Raw genomic sequence first — 16,162 nt, forward strand, 5'->3', positions numbered from 1 at the left:
AGTGGAGTGCATAGGAGCTGAGTGTGCGTGTATGTAGCCCATAGTGTGTGATTGTAACAGACATGCAAAGAGTAGGAACTGGCTGAAACAGGAAGCCCAGGCAGGCTTTTACATTGGAGGAATTTCCTGCCCGTTAGATGTGTATCACTGTTTCTACAGTTTAAGAGAGACGGAGAGGGAGGAGGAGGAGGAGGGAGGAAAGTTTGTTTTGTGTGTTTCAGGACAGGCTTCAGGTTGACTGTTGAGATCAGGGACAGGTTTGAATCTAAGCCACAGAAGCCCCGTTCTTCTTAAACAGTCCTGATTAAGAGCAGAGATGGAAACAAAGTAGAAATACTTCTCTAATGTACTTAAGTACATTTTTCAGGTATCTGTACTTTACTCATTTACTTTACTTATTTTTCTCATAATTTTTACTTTTGCTTCCCACATTTTAACAAAAATATCTGTACTCTCTACTCGTTACATATTTTTTTTGACTTGCTACCTCAGTTTTAATGCATTTGAAGCAAATTTTTTATTATTTTTATTTTGCATCATTTTGTGCAGCCTTCCCAACATCAAGGCTGATTTCAGCCTCAATGATTAAGACAAAAACACATAGAAAAGGCAATTCTTTGACCTATACATCAGTGCATATCACACAGACACAATAGATGTAACAGGACGAAAATTACATATCAAGACCAAAAAAGTAGCAAGATGAAAAATGACACAAGATGACACAACAAGACTGAAAAGAAGTAACAAGACAAAAAGACAAGCCGAAAACTAACATCAAAGATGGCTACTTTTTACCTTTATACACTGAATATATTTCAAAGGTTGTACTTTTTCACTTTTACTTGAGTAAATAAGTTGAATCTGTATTTCTACTTTTACTAGTCTTTTTTTTTTTACACATGTAACTGTACATCTACATTAGTAAAGAATGTGTGTACTTTTGCCACCTCTGTTTGAGAGCTGACCTCTGCCCATCCATCTGCCCAGAAACCACATTTTCTGTAAATTCCTTTAATTTCCTCGCTCAACAAGAGTTTGTATCCACAGCTAAATGAATCACAAATCCAGGACGTCCAAAAAGAGCCGACAAAAACTGCTTAAAGGAACAAACAGAAGTTAAATCTTCCTGATTGTTGTCACTGTGTTGACTTGTATGTGTACAGGCTATCAGGTTGCCTGCTGAGTCTTTTATTTGCTGTCTGTTCTCAAGTGGTAAAACTGTGTTTATTCTGTGACTTAAAACACTAACAGTTGCCTGATGGCAGCTATCAGGGTGTCGCTCCACCCGCCCCGCCCCCCGTGGAGCCCATCAGTGTCAGCTCACCGTTTGGGCCACAAAGAGAAATGAGATGAAGGAGGGATGGAGGCCGGAGCCTCCGGGATTAAAGATCATTTGAAAGTGGCAGATAGATTTAGTGATTGTGTGTTGAAATAGAGACTACCTTAATTTTGAAGTTTTAGGTTTAAAGCGCCATCAGACTGAAATGATCTGCCTTTTGTGCATCTAGTATAACCTTTTATTAAATTTGTAAATGGAAAAAAGTTCAGAATTTTAAAGGAATAGTTGGAAATTTTTGGAAACACACTTTACTTTCTTAAGACTTACCTGACGAAACAGATGCACTTTTATTTTAATCAATACAGCTGTCTACACAGGCTGAGTAAGGGCCTCCATGTCACTTGCACTATCTATGTATAGCATGCAAACAACATTTTATTTTTAGACTTCAATTGAATTTTCTATTTTCTTCCTACAGTGATTGTGTGTAGGGCTCTTGAGCGCTGCCAAAAGATACTGCAGGGTGACCTACTCTCAAAACTGTGCCTGAACATAGAACGAGGACTGAAGGTGCTGCTCTGCTAACATGCTAACTGCTCTCACTATACGCTGACTGTGTAAACCAGGGGTCTTCAACATTTTTCAGGCCATGGAACCGTTAGCTAATACAGAGATACAGCAGGGACCCCCTACTACATATGTTGGATTGAATATTTTTGCGTCTTGCCTCATTTGCACCTCCCTGTCCCTGCTAAGTCAGTGGCAGTTGTAGCATGGCTAATGTTAGCTGTGTTAGCCTCATCCTCTGCACTTTCATGAGGGGGAGAATATGTCTTACAAAATCATCCATGGTTTCTCAGAGCGTGTCTGTACAGTTGGGATAATAATACAGATAATTAGCCAGTATGTTTCAAAAATATGTGTGCTGTTCTGGATAGGTGATGCACAGTTTGTGGGTTAGCTGGCTCGCACGATTGCATGAATATTCCTGGTTAGCCCCTAGTCAATGTTGTGTAAATTACATGTTTTTGTTTTATTTTGTTTCTTATGAATAGGCACTGCAGTAACTCTGAGGACTCTCTAAGGGTCGCAGACCCCGTGTTGAAGATCCATGGTGATACCAAGAATTTTATGAGAAGAGTGTTACCACTTTATTTGTTTATTAGCTGTAATTATGAAGCTACAAGTTGGCTAGCTTAGCTTAGCACAAGGACTAGAAACCAAGCAAAGCATCTAACTTGTCCAATGGTTAAAAAATCTGCCTTCCAGCACCTCTAAAGTGCACTAATTAAAGCTATAATATGTAACATTTCAGAGTTAATATTTTAGCGCATAACCCCCTCAAAAAAGTTTTTACAATTCATTTTTTGTGCAGATAACAAATGAGATAGTATTAATTAGGAGCTAGGTGTCGGATTGTGTTACCTATCGACCGACCTAGTTTAGCTATATGCTAAGCTAAGCTAACATGGCAATCAGTTGAACTATCTCATAAAAAAACTGTCAGCCAAATGAGAAGCAGCTGCATGGGATGTGAGTTGACACCTTCATATCTTGATAACACTGTGTGAAAATAATGACACAAGTGGCCTTGTGGTAAAGCTATAAACAATTGTTCCTCTGAATTGGAAAACATATGCTCAGCTACCAGGAAGGAAGCGAGTCAATGTACAGGCCAATGTGAGTGTGCATATACTTTATCATATATATGTGCTTGGCCTTGCAGAAGTGCCAGTGTGTCGGATCTATATTTAAAACAGTTGGCCAGCTGTGTACAGTCCTGTGAAATGCTCTTTAAGTGTTTTGCTGCACTTCAGATCTGTTGCCATAGCGGCCAAGTGATGATGTCAAAGCAGAAGCATTGGAATAAAACCACACCCCCTTTTTCAACGGAAATCACAGTTGGAGCAAGATGGAAAATACTGTTCAGTTAGCCAGCCCCAATTATGCATCACAGAGAGCAGAACAGGCTCTGGCTTCACACACAAAATATGCTTAACGGCACACAGTTGTATACACTGGCTTGTAGGTTAAGTTGCTACTGGATGACACACACACAGACGAATGTGAAGGGAAACAGAGGGCAAGAACACTGGAAAGAAATATCTCCTGGCAAATCCTGTAAGATGTCAAATACATAACCATGGGTGTATAAAAAAACACAAAAGAGCTGCTGTGTTCTAAATAAAACCTAAAGAAGACAATGAGTAAGAGATGATACCAGTATTATCTGTTCCCACGAAGTTTGCTTGTCCACTCTGACTAACCTCATACATGAGCTCATGGGACTGTGTCGGGATGACTACAGGCTTAAAAATGTATTCTGACACAATTACTAATTACCTGTTAAAAATGTAGTCTGGAACCTCAGCCAAGTATCACAGTATTTCAGTAATATAACTTGTTTGCCTTCTTATTCAGCATGTTGTGTGAACACATGTTTAGGTTAATAGCAGTTATTATGTGATTTTTAAATGCACTTCTATTAAGTAGGTATAGGTGATCTACTCGTAGATGGTCTCATTTAATAAGCATCTAAATAAGAAATTAAAAACTCCTTGTTGTAGCTTTTAATTGTGCTGTAAAATTGTAATCCTGCAAATAATTGCCATTTTTTACCAAATGTATCTGCTATCTGATTACTCTTTGTCCTGAAACTATAATGGTTACTTTAAAATAAATAAATAAATAAATAAATAAATAAATAAATAAATAGAATCCTAATTATTTAACTCTGTTACTCCCCAAACCTGGTGACAGCCTCCCATGGCTTCAGACGGTCAGAAAATCCAGAAACAGAAATCAAAGTCACATGAGTTGACATCACTCTAATTCATCAGTATGTTTGTGGCAGATGCAAAAAACATCTTCTGATTTCATTCTCAGTATGATGGGGTTTCTGAAAACCAAAGCATGACTTCAGAGGGAAAGTTTGGACTCCAAATAATTTCGATGGCTACATATAATCTGTCTCTCTGTCAACCACGCCTTGAACTCTGGCCCTCCTTCATCTTAAATCTCATCCCGTGGACCTAAAAACAGAGTGAGAGAATGAGACCCCTCCAGGAATTAGGGCTTTGAACCATCAAGTGCCCCCAACAGCTGTGAACTGCCTCCCCCCCAGACACTTTGGATTACTCCCATCAGTCTACAGTCAGACTTCAGACTGGTTATAAATACGAGCAGCGCTTGACAGAGAGAGTTCATGTTGCTACTGCCACACAGCCAAATTTGGCCCCTGTGTTCAATCCCTGAGGCTTCAAGTGAATCAGCTAAACCAACAGTCACTAATTCCAGCCAGCCAGGATAGGTTTATTAAAGGTCTCATTTCAGTGAGTAGCTGCTTTTCACAGCCTAACCACTTTCCTCGGTCTCGTGTGACTCAGAGGCAGGAATACGAAATCTTCCCACACCCCCCCAAAGAGCATCAGACGACATCATATGCCCAAAATCGGATCGAACGCTGTAATTAGGTAGACATACATATGGATCACACATTTAGTTGCAAGGTTGTGTGTTAAAGGTATAATTAGTGTGGAGCTGTGCAAATAAGTGTTTGCTAGAGTTGGGAAGTTTATTTGAGCATCGGAGCAGTGGCTGTTTATATTCCTGGTTTTAGCAACGGAAAAACACGGTTCTAAATATCAAAACCATGATTATAGAATTATATTATCATTATTATTATTATTGAAAAAAATTAGGGGTAAAGGATAACACTGGTATTTTCTGACCTGGATATTTTCCCATGTTTTTGTATCTAAGTGACTGATGAGATCAACAATGTTTGAAACCCCAGAAACGATTTAATCTTTACACAGGCAATTGCAAACCATTAAAGTGTGTCAACTAAGAGTGCTTGTTTTGCCACCATCAGGCTCAGACTGTTATTCTAAGTGTCTGACAACATTTTGAAAACGATCTCCATAGTGACAGACCTTTTAGTAAACAAATACAGTTTACAAATTAACCCAACAATAAAATACTCAGAATGAATGTATAAACAGGCAAGCATAAGGAATAAAGAAGGTATAAAACTTAAAAACAATGAATGATTACGACTCATGAGTCAGAGTTCCTCTGTCAGGTTGTTGTAGTTAGCAAACATTTTGCTACAGAGCAAAACACTAGCTAACTAGCTAGCATAACAATTTATGTAGATTAGCTAGCTAGTTAGAACTTTTATTGGAGTGCAGAGCAAAAAGTGTCGGGACTGAAGAGCCCTTCAAAGTACATTCACTAAAAATGCTTTATGGAAAGGATCCCTACAGAGACAAACCTTTCTGTGAGAGTAAGATCCTTTTTGATGAACCAGAACAGCTGTTTTATTGCCCCACAAAACCAAACAGACTCCATTTAGAAAAACAGCCATTTTATCATTGTAATTTTCAATCAAATTCAACAGAAACAAAATAAATCTTTGGTTGCGCCAAAATAAAACTTTAATTAAAAATATTCTGGCTCTACGTGGCGTTTTTGCCTGTACTCCATAGCCATCCATCTTCCTCTTCTCCTAATATGTTCACATCTGACGCCATGAATTATTTTGACCAAACCAGAGCTGGTGATTGTTTGAACAGTTAAAAGACGTTTTTTCGTGACTTTCCTTTTTGTTCTCTCAAGTTTGAATGAAGATGACAATGTCAATATTAAAATCACTGTCTCTGTAAATGGAGTCTGGTGGTTTTGGTGAGGGGGATAAAACAGCTGTTTTTGGTAAAACAAAAGGATCTTAGTCTTTCATGAAAAAGTCTGTCTCTGTATGGATCCTTTCCGTAATTAATTTTTAGTGACTGTACTTTGAAGGGCGTAATTGACTCTTCAGTCCTGCCACTTTTTGCTCTGTGCTCTAATAAAAGTTCTAACTAGCTAGCTAATCTACATAAAGTTAGCTAGTGTTTTGCTCTGTAGCAAAATGTTTGCTAACTAGCTAATTAAAGACTAAATGGGACAGAGTGTTTGCTATTAAAGCTCCTCAGCTGTGGAACAAACTGACAGAGGAACTCCAACTCACTACATCAGTATTTTCTTAAGACATATTTGTACTGAGATGCTTTTCTATAATGTTCTTTTAATCTTAATTCTTAACTATTAAGTTACACTGTACTTATGCTTGATGTTGTACTTAGGCCTTCATTATGTATTTAAGTTGCAGTTAAGTTTTTGGAGGTTCTTTTTTGCACAAATTGTTTTTAAGTTATATTTTTAAGTATTTTTTTGAGTTTTAATCATTCATCATTTTTAATTTTCATGCCTTTTTAATTCCCAATGTAGACCTGTCCATTCACTCTGGGCATTTTATCGTTGGGTTTTATGTGTAATGAACTTTGTATTGCTGGTAAGTGCTACACAAATAAACTATATTATTATTATTATTATTATTATTATTATTATTAGCATTTACATAAATTGTTAGCTTACAATTGATGTAGATTAGCTAGCTAGGTAGCTAGTATTTTGCTAACATGAGCTGACAACATCTTTTAACCAGATTTGAGCCTAGCAGAAAGCATATCTAAGTACAGGAAACAGGAAAGGAGAAAGTTGACAAAGTTTCTGCAGGGTGCCAACTGTGATTGGAGCACAGAGCAAAAAGGGGCGGGACTTAGGAAGGGTCAGTGGTCCATTATGATTACAGCTCAGCCTGTTTTGCAGAGGTTGGCTGCAACACTCTCCTTCAATGGTGGGCCGATTTAAAAAGTTGTCTGAATTAACCACTAAGACACAAAAACGTTGGAAAGTAAGGTCCAGACTGAAAAATAGTGAAGTTACCCTTTAAGGGAGAAAAAAAAAATACAGTTTGAATTCCTCACTTATCAGTGAAAACCCCAAGAGATAAACATCCTCACAAGGTTATCATGTCATAGACAGCAGGCATCCAATTAACCGATCATATATTAGCTGGAAATGATACGTTTCTTTGACCTTATCACCTATCAGGCTACAACTTCAAAAGCTCAAGATAACTGAGATAAAACCGAAAGTAGCATTTTGACGCATTGTTCCTTTGGTTAATCATCTTAAGAAAGCCCCTCAACTCAAAGTGCAAAAGTGACCTCAAATTCACCACGTTGTTAAACAACGTATACAAATAGATAAAGGATGACAGGAGCCCCCTTTAGTTTTTTTTTTTTTTTTTTTTTTTTTTTTAGGGAATCACAGGCTCCTCCTCCTCCAAACTTTGTCACTGCTGTGGGAACTCCCTGCTCCATGTATCATGAGTAGGTGAGCAGTGAAGGCGTGGGCCTGGACAGAGGCAGACGGAGGAGTGAGGAGGACGCTGACTGAGAGGAGCTGACGGAGCATTAATGAGATACTGGCCGCCGGTTAGAGTTACAGGGATGCAGTTTTAGCCGTATTCCACCGCTGTTTTCTTCAGGCTTCATCTGCGGACTTGAACGCACCAAAAAAACCGGGACACTTTTCACCATTTTAAAACAGACTTTAGTGGATTAATTTATTCTCAAAAATGGGCTTGGAACGATTTCACGTAAAGACGCCGGGGACAGCAGCGCTTCTCCCCCGCTCACTCCTTTGTATCACCGGGCTATTACTCACTTTTTCTCCGCCTGTCTGCGAGGCGTTCAACTTGGACATGGAGAACCCAACTGTTTACAGCGGACCTAAAGGGAGCTACTTCGGATATGCCGTTGACTTTTATTTGGCCGATTCTTCCAGGTGAGTTTCTTTAACACTTTAAACTTTTAATTTTTATTGTAAAAATGGGAAGATGTTAAGGTTTTAAGCAACAAGCTCCACTTCAAAGCCTTAAACATTTGTTTACAATTCTATCTTGGCACTTCACGACACCCAGTTGTACACAAATATGTTGGCGTGAAAACTTTCCATTGGAGTATATCACAGTTTTGTTTTGTTTTTTTGCCACACTTCACAACATTTACAGCTCCACTGTTAAAGTTACAGGGCAAGTTTACAATTGGAAATTCGTTTGTGGCACGGTGTTTTGGCTCTGGCATTAAATATGTTTTGTGTATGTGCTGTGATCTTTACGCACATGCTTTACGCACAGCGCACACGCCCTCAGTGTGCACACAATCCGCTGTAATTGAATAGTTTTGGGAAGTTGCAGTAGTTTCCTAAACGACTCTCATATGAAAGAGTAGCTATCTCATCATTAAAAAAAAGAATAAACCCAAACAAAGATCACAACTTTTAGAAATGGCGCTCAAATCCTAATCTCTTTGCCCTACAAAATGACATTTAATTCTGACCTTTTAATCCTTTTTAGCCTCCCCAAAGCCTGTTAACTGCAACCTTCAGAGATCACATCTTATTGGTCTGATTGAGATGCTTCCTGGCTCAGTGGGGACTTGATCCCTGTGACCCTGTATGCTGTGTCTTTGCATTCTTCCTCAAGAGATTTTGGTATCAGTCATTTTGAGGGTCTTGCTGTAAAGTCATGCATACATGCCTGTGGTCAGGGCTAATACGCCAGTAGTACGAGCAGAAAATAGCAGTGCGGGACATCCTGTCTGTCTCACTGGAGCATTTAGCCTATATATCAACTGGGATACAGCAACACAAGCAAGGCATGGGGTTAATTTAGCTGCTGGCTAAGGATGCACAGATACCAAGAAGTCAAGGTGAGATGATGTGATGAGCAGGTGGAAATTCTGGCCAAACTCACATTCAGAATTAACCATGTAGAGCTACAAATTCCATTAAGGAAAGCTGAAGCAATGCCATTCATTAGGACACATGCGCAAGTACTTGAATGATCATGAAACTGGAGGACACCTTTAAAACATACAGAGACGTTGGTGCTGGGAGGAAGGTGGGCAGGAGACAAAGAGGGAAATGCCATCACTCATCTGAGAAATGGGAGCACATCCAACAGTCGAACGTTTCATCGTAAAAGATACAATATTCAGAGAAATCACCTTTTTCAGTCACTAAGGAAGGAAAAACACCATAACCTTACATTGTCAGGTCTCTTGGGGAAAACAGCAGGCAAGATAAACTGTGACATTACGAAGTTAGTTATAGTACTTTTTATACATCTAAATTAGTTTGGTGTGAGTTGCAGAGTTTTTGAGATATTGGCTGTAGAGATGTCTACCCTTCCCCCTCTATATAATTGGACTAAATGGCTTGAATTGTCTTTGGCAATGAATTTTTGAACTATGCATGTACAGCTGCAAAACAAAAACAGTGCAAAAGTCAGCAACAGTCTTTTTTTTATTGAAAAATATTTAAAGCTACTACAAGGAACTTTCATATTTTGTTGATTTTGGATGCTCAGTGGACAAAAGTGGTAGAGTTGTAGGTCATATAGAGGCATCAGTAATAATAAGACTTCATAACCAGTTAAAATGCCTTGTAGCAGCTTTGACCGTGTATTACTGCAGTAGATGTTGTCACAGTTCGGAACAGTATTGAGACATTTTTATGGTGATATTTGATAGATTGTTACATCCCTGACAGATCTGCGTTTGTGCTGCTACCCGTTCTGTACATTTTGCCTTGGACCCAGCCCTGTAATCGTAATAATCATTAACAAAATGTTATGTGGCCGCAGTCAAGGTTTCACTCAGACATAATCAGACTTCCTGGCTGAGGCTGTGTCTGCCGAGCACCAGCGGTGTCTCTGCCTCACTGTTCAACCAGCCAGCATGCTGGGATTTGAGAAAGGGCTTTGTGCCGAGTGGGCCGCCAGCAGCAGCTCTAGTTTCCCTGTTTCTCCTCCCCACTTCCCTGGACGGCAGACACTCAGACATGGGGAGATTTCCCCCCTCTTCCTCCTACTGGCCCTGGCTGTCTCTTTAAAAGCCTGCTGCCTTCGCTGCCTGGGAAGCAGGGGCTTCAGGAGAGGAGAGCTGTATGATTTAGGATGTGAAGCTTGAATTCTCTCTCCAACATCCCCCTCCTCACTTCCTCCTATGCTGATGTCATTCTGCGGGGCTTTTTAATTCATCCATCCCCCCACTGTCTAGCCTCCCTCCCCATCATCTCTCCTCGTCTCATTAAGTGTGAGACAGAGTAGACGTCATCTTACTGATGACTTAATTTGAACTTTTCTACAGTTGAGGGACACCGTGCTCATGGAGGAGGAGGAGGAGATGAGACAATGGATTGTACGTGCAGAGCAGGAATAATGTTTAAGTGTAGCTTCCTACAACGCAGCGCCCTGTAATTTTCCTGCGGATGATATGTATCCAGAAGTCAAATGTCAACTAAAACAAAGTACGAGAGAGCAGATTTAAGAGCACGAGTCATTGCTTTATCTGCAAACCACATGTATCTGCCGCTTTTCATTCACAGTTTCTTAGAAGTTGACTCGTGAAAACATATCAGCAGAGTCACGGGATGGGTTTTCTGTTATCTCTTGTTTTTGCTGTCACATCATCATCGCCCACACTTTGGAGACATGGGGAGTGGGGGAGTAGCTGGAATCCCGGGGTGAGGTCAGCTGAGGGTTGTGCAAGGACTTTCTTCTTGTCAGGAGGAGCTGCTGTTAGCCCGGCTCCGACCTTAGGAGTAAAATTATTGCCACTTTTGAAAAACTTCACTGGTTGAACAACAGTTAGCGAAATGAGACTGATGGCAGATCCATTCTTGAAAACTTGCACAAGTCATGTCCTACCAAACTTGCTCTGTGCAAGAAAACAGCCTTGTCCCATTTAATACATTTAATAAAAGATTTAATCACGAGGAGGTTGGCCTATTAAGTTTATTGTCCAAGAGTTTGACCTTTAAAAATAGATTTTCCCACCATAATTGAAGAGTAAAAATCTAATTTCCTTCAAAATATGGTTTTGTCCCATGTCCTCTAGTTAAATGCCCCCGCTTGGCCCACAAAGGCTTACTTTCTCCCACTTTGACTCATCCTCCACAATGAGTTTATATGTGCGGTTCTGTCATGCCCTTCGGCCTGGCGTAATAAAATTAAGTTTGGACACTAGCAGGCGGCCCACCATGGGAGAACGCCTGAGGATAGAGTCTGTGAACTGCCTGTGACGACACTTGTTGGATACACACAGGAAGAGCAAGAGGATATACGGTCCCCTGTTGTGTGTTATTTCATGTTGAGTGAAGATGGACTCCAAGCATGTATGCCAGTCCTCAGAGATGGCCGAAAGACATGCACTCTTTATTTACTCAAGCAGACATGCAGATACTTGTGTAAAAAAAGACTCTGGTTGAAGTAGAAGTACTGATTTAACTTTTTTACTCAAGTAAAAGTGAAAAACTACAGGCTCAAAAATGTACTCAAAGTATAAAAGTAAAAAGAAGCTCTTTAAAGGACATTTCTACCAGCTATTTTTGTGCAAAGCTAACTGAACCTCACCTTCTCTACAGCGTCTTTTACATTGTTTTCATCTTGTTATGTCTGCTGTTCATGATATGCACTAATGGATACAACAAAGTATTATCTTTTCTATTTGTTTTTGTCTCATCCACTGAGGCTGGAATGGAACTTGATGTTGGGAAGGTGGTGCACAATGATGCAAGATAAAAAATAAGCAATAATTCCTCTCAAATGTATTACACCTGAAGTAATGAGCCTGTTTTGAAATATAGGTAGGAGAAAGAACATATATTTGTCTCAAAATGTAGAGAATATAAGTATTAAGATGTCACAAATATAAATACTCAGGTAAAGTACAGACACCTGAAAACTCCAGTCCCCACATGCATCATGGGAAAGACTTGTGTGGGCCGACTCTCTCCTCGAGCACTTGATAACCAAACAACAGTAACTGACTCCTCTTCGACTTTCTCCGGTGCCAGGCGGGGATAAGGGAGTGGGATCTTACTGAGATAGAGAAAGTCAAAGGTCAGGAGCTGTAAATAATAACAGGCCTGTTCTGGAGCGTATGAAAGGACGAGACATCTCCTGGTGCATGTCCGCAAGCGAAGGCTGGAGGGCTGCAGTCAGACAAAAATCACATCACACACATCATCACATCTGAATGAAATTCTACCTGTTCTTGAACCAGTGGATTACTTGATAGAGGCAAAAACTGCATGTTATCTAGATTAACTAAATTAGCCAAAGTGCATTAGAGCTGAAACAGTATGAAAAATTCATATGCTGCTTTATAGTGACCATCATTATTATCGTGGTACTGTTAAAATGTGCTGAGGATGTTTAAAAAGTACTGATATACACATCAAAATCATTTCAGCAACTTTTAGTTTGAAAGCCTCCCAACAATTCGAAAGGTCATCATGCCCTTTAAGATATTAAATGTTTTAATTACCCCAAAACAAACCCGTCTTCCTGCTGTGCCTGCTAACTTTGCTTGATGCTGGACAGTATGTACCTTAAGTAATCAATGTTCCGATGTCAGTTGTCACGATAATTAAAATTTGAAATAGTAACACTAATCATCAGGGCATTTATCATGGTTTTGTGACACTAGTCAAGTTACACAGCATTGCCGGCATCCAACCCACTACTTTTGTTATTTAGTTGGACTCAAATGTGGCTTAAAGTTCACACAGTTTTTCCTGACTTTCCCTCAACATTGGTCCAACATAGCCCAAACATGCAGGAGTAGCCACAGTAGCAACAAGCTAATGCCAAATTCATCAGACTAACCTATAAATTAAACACAAAAATAATACAAAACATGGCAAAGCTTCTGAGTTTGATGTCTGGTCACAGTCAGCCGGTATCGATCTATCATTGAACTTGAACAGTTACCGGCCAAAGTAAAAACCACACGTGTTTTCATCGAAAATAAACTTTTATTAGCTCGGTTCTTCTGTTCTCTGCGGTTGGGGGCCAATATAGCAATTTGTGCTGGCAGTTTGACATAATGTCAATTTTGGGGCCAGTAGATGTTCATTAAATAGCCTATCACTCAAAAATAAAACACTTCAGGTCAGCATATTTGCACCCCGCCCCCAAAAATAATGGATTAATTTTTCTGAAAGTAACACAAGTGACTGACAGACAAGAGTATATCCACCGAGTGATGAAAAGGTGTCATCCCTAGAATATCAGGCTTTTGAGGAAACCTAAACTTTAAACATCCTTCTGGACTTTTCAAACAGCACTGATTGGGATTATTGCGTCATTAAAAAGCTATGTCTAATGATGGAGGACGGTCTCTGATGGAGTAATATGTTCCAGTCCACATGTGTTTCAGTGACGCGAGGGTGATATGCATTAGCTCACGGATGGTTTGACCATGACGAGTGCACAGCCGAGGTCAGCCAGTCCATGTAGGTCACTCTCCTGGAGTTTACCCTCTCAAGCAGGGTTAGAGTTGAACTAATATTGACATTGGATGGGGGTCTCCTCTGGCCACTAAAGCGGTGATGTTTTCTCTGTCCACACCGAGGTCCCTTCTCCATATATGATCAGCCTTATTTCTGTTATTGTTTTCATTGGTGTCCTTTTCTATGGACCTGTTTCTAAATCAAACCAGTAAGTGTTTGAGCTGCAGGAGTGCTGCTTGTATATTTGGGCTGCCAAGCTTTTCTTCATCCAGGTTCTTGTCGTTGCGTGCAGACAATGGGGCCCTTTGTCTAACAGCAGAAATTGTTTGATGTTTTCCATTTGCAGACTTTTCACTGTGACTCATTTCTTTCTTAATTTATTGGCCTTCTGAAAAGCTGCTTTAATTTTCTGTTGTCAAACTTCATATGCACCTTTGGTAATCAGGCCAGTAGGTTGGGAACATTAGCGTCTGTTGCTGTAAAGGTCAGTCAGGATATACTTAGCAGTCTGTCTCAAACATAAAGTGCCTGTCTAGCTTTTACTGCTCTGTTGGTAAAGGGGGCTTTAAATAATGAGCCTGTGTGCGTTTTCACTGGAAAAAGATGTCGGTGTGGACGGTAACGATATGTTTAAAGGGCCCGTGGACCCCGCAGTCACGTCTGCTGCATGGGTTTGGGAATGCCCCGAGGACGTCATGTCTCTGTTGGAATGGAGTTAGCTATTGGTCAGGGTCGTCCTGACTCACACTTTGCTAGATTTAATCTCTGACTGCCAGCAGATCTGGTTTGTTTTAACCTCCAGGTGACTCAGTGACTCACATCCATGGTAACCTGATAAAAGCTATCCTTTATATAGCAATAAGCAGATGACGCCATCGACCGTTTACGCACAGTGAAGTTCTTCTGGCTGAAATTCAAATTAGCATGAGAACTCATAATGGAGATGGAAATGAGACGTAATCTCTGGCCTGTACTGTCTCTGGATGTGTGCGTGCGTTTGTATGCATGCATGTATGTGTGGGTGCGGCTGGGGTCGGGGTGGGGTGGGGGGTGCACAGACTAAAGTGCTTCAACAGCTGCTTCACCCCCACACCCCCCCATCATCACCACATTTAATACAACAGCCTCTCTATCCTGAGGTGAGAGGACTGGACCCCCTGACGTGGGCATTGTGCAGAGGTGTGAACCACCAGCAGTTAAACTCCCCGCAGGAAGATTTTAGGGCAGTTGGACCATGAAACGGGGAGGGAGGTGTTGTATTTGGGGGTGGGGGCGACAGTTTCGTTTGAGAAAATGCATAAGCTTGAGCACAAGTCATTTTGATTGCTTTTTAAGTAGCTGGATGTTTCAAATTTCTCACTTGCCACTTGTGAAATACTTTTGCGTGGTTGGTGGTTTTGACAAAACAGCTGCTAGTTTACACACATTAAGTATAAAAGCACCCATAAGGATGGTATAATGAAGTCACAGAAGGACCGCTGCGTATGGAATAAGGGTCGGAAGTAGAAAACAGCAATCGCTGAATCAGCTTAAAGTCCGTTTGTTGATTTGGTTACAAGACTGGTAATTCCTACCCAGCTGCAGAGTAAATCATCAAGTCTAAACCAAGGATAGACGTCCCTAAACTAAAAAAAATGGGTCAGACTTCTCAGCTAGCTGAGTAAAGTCATGTCACACATGGCAATACATGCATTTGTCGACAGACTGATTAGTTGTCAACTATTAAATTAATCTGCAGACAAATTCTCTGATTTTGGCTCCTCTAAATGTGAACGTTTTCTGGATTCTTTATTCCTTTGTAACACTAAACTGAGTGTTTTTAGATTATGGACAAAACGAGATATTTGAGGATCGAGAAAATCAAGAAAAAGTTTAATAGATTATTCAGTAATGAAAATAATCATTAGTTGCAGCCCTAGCCAACATTATTATCTATTTGAGCACACAGAGGAAGTGGTTTTCGTGGTGATGGTGGGGTCAGATTCTGGACAGATTGGACTCCGTATCTGATCCACACTGTTTGGTGCGGGTTCAGATCTCAATGGCTTCTTTTCATTCTGGGATGAGGAAACATCTATAGATTCACTTATAAAAGAACTGAACTTGCTGCAGGCCCGTAGAGCAACATACAGATCCTTTATCTGGATCTGCATCTTTTACAGCACCATCTGACTGTTAACAAAGAATATGGCTTCAGGACAGCACAGACTCTCTGTAGTCAGCACACGCCACCCCAGCAGGCACTGCTACTCTCATCATCTCTAGGCTCCTGGACAGCGGCACGGAGAACATGTGTGTATGTGGTGTGTGAGGAGACGGTCGTCCATATGGCAGACGTAAGGACTCAAACAGCTTCTGTCTGGCCTTGGCTCTGAGAGGACGGATGTGAGACTGTTCGTGTGGCTCCATGTGGTCTAGAATAAGTCATCACACACTTCTCTGTCATTCAGCTGATCTCACTCTAAGTGCACATGCGTGCTTTGAAAAGTCAATATTGCAGGAGCATGACATCATACAACTAGTCATTAATTAGCTGAACATGTCAACTGAAGGTCCAGCGCCATTTTTCCACTGTCATTGAGCCAGGCGTCGTTTAAAGGGACAGTTCACCCAAAAATCAAAAATACACACTTTTTCCTTTTACCTGTTGTGCTCTTTATTCATCTAGATTGTTTGGTTTGTGGAGATGGT

The 16,162-nt window shown here is 40.5% G+C and overlaps 1 protein-coding gene across 1 annotated transcript in view; it reads left to right on the plus strand.

Moving 5' to 3' along the window:
* The first annotated feature begins 7,433 nt into the window (after positions 1–7,433).
* itga5 (integrin, alpha 5 (fibronectin receptor, alpha polypeptide)) overlaps positions 7,434–16,162 on the plus strand; it is a 57,959-nt gene continuing 49,230 nt past the window's right edge. The window contains exon 1 of the mRNA XM_084720418.1: positions 7,434–7,957. Within this exon, the coding sequence (XP_084576544.1) occupies positions 7,749–7,957 (209 nt within the window). The 5' untranslated portion in view covers positions 7,434–7,748. The remainder of the gene's footprint in view (positions 7,958–16,162) is intronic.

The sequence above is a fragment of the Lutjanus erythropterus genome, chromosome 6, assembly GCF_056507025.1.
Source record: "Lutjanus erythropterus isolate fLutEry1 chromosome 6, fLutEry1.hap2, whole genome shotgun sequence".
Classification (NCBI taxonomy): domain Eukaryota; kingdom Metazoa; phylum Chordata; class Actinopteri; order Lutjaniformes; family Lutjanidae; genus Lutjanus; species Lutjanus erythropterus.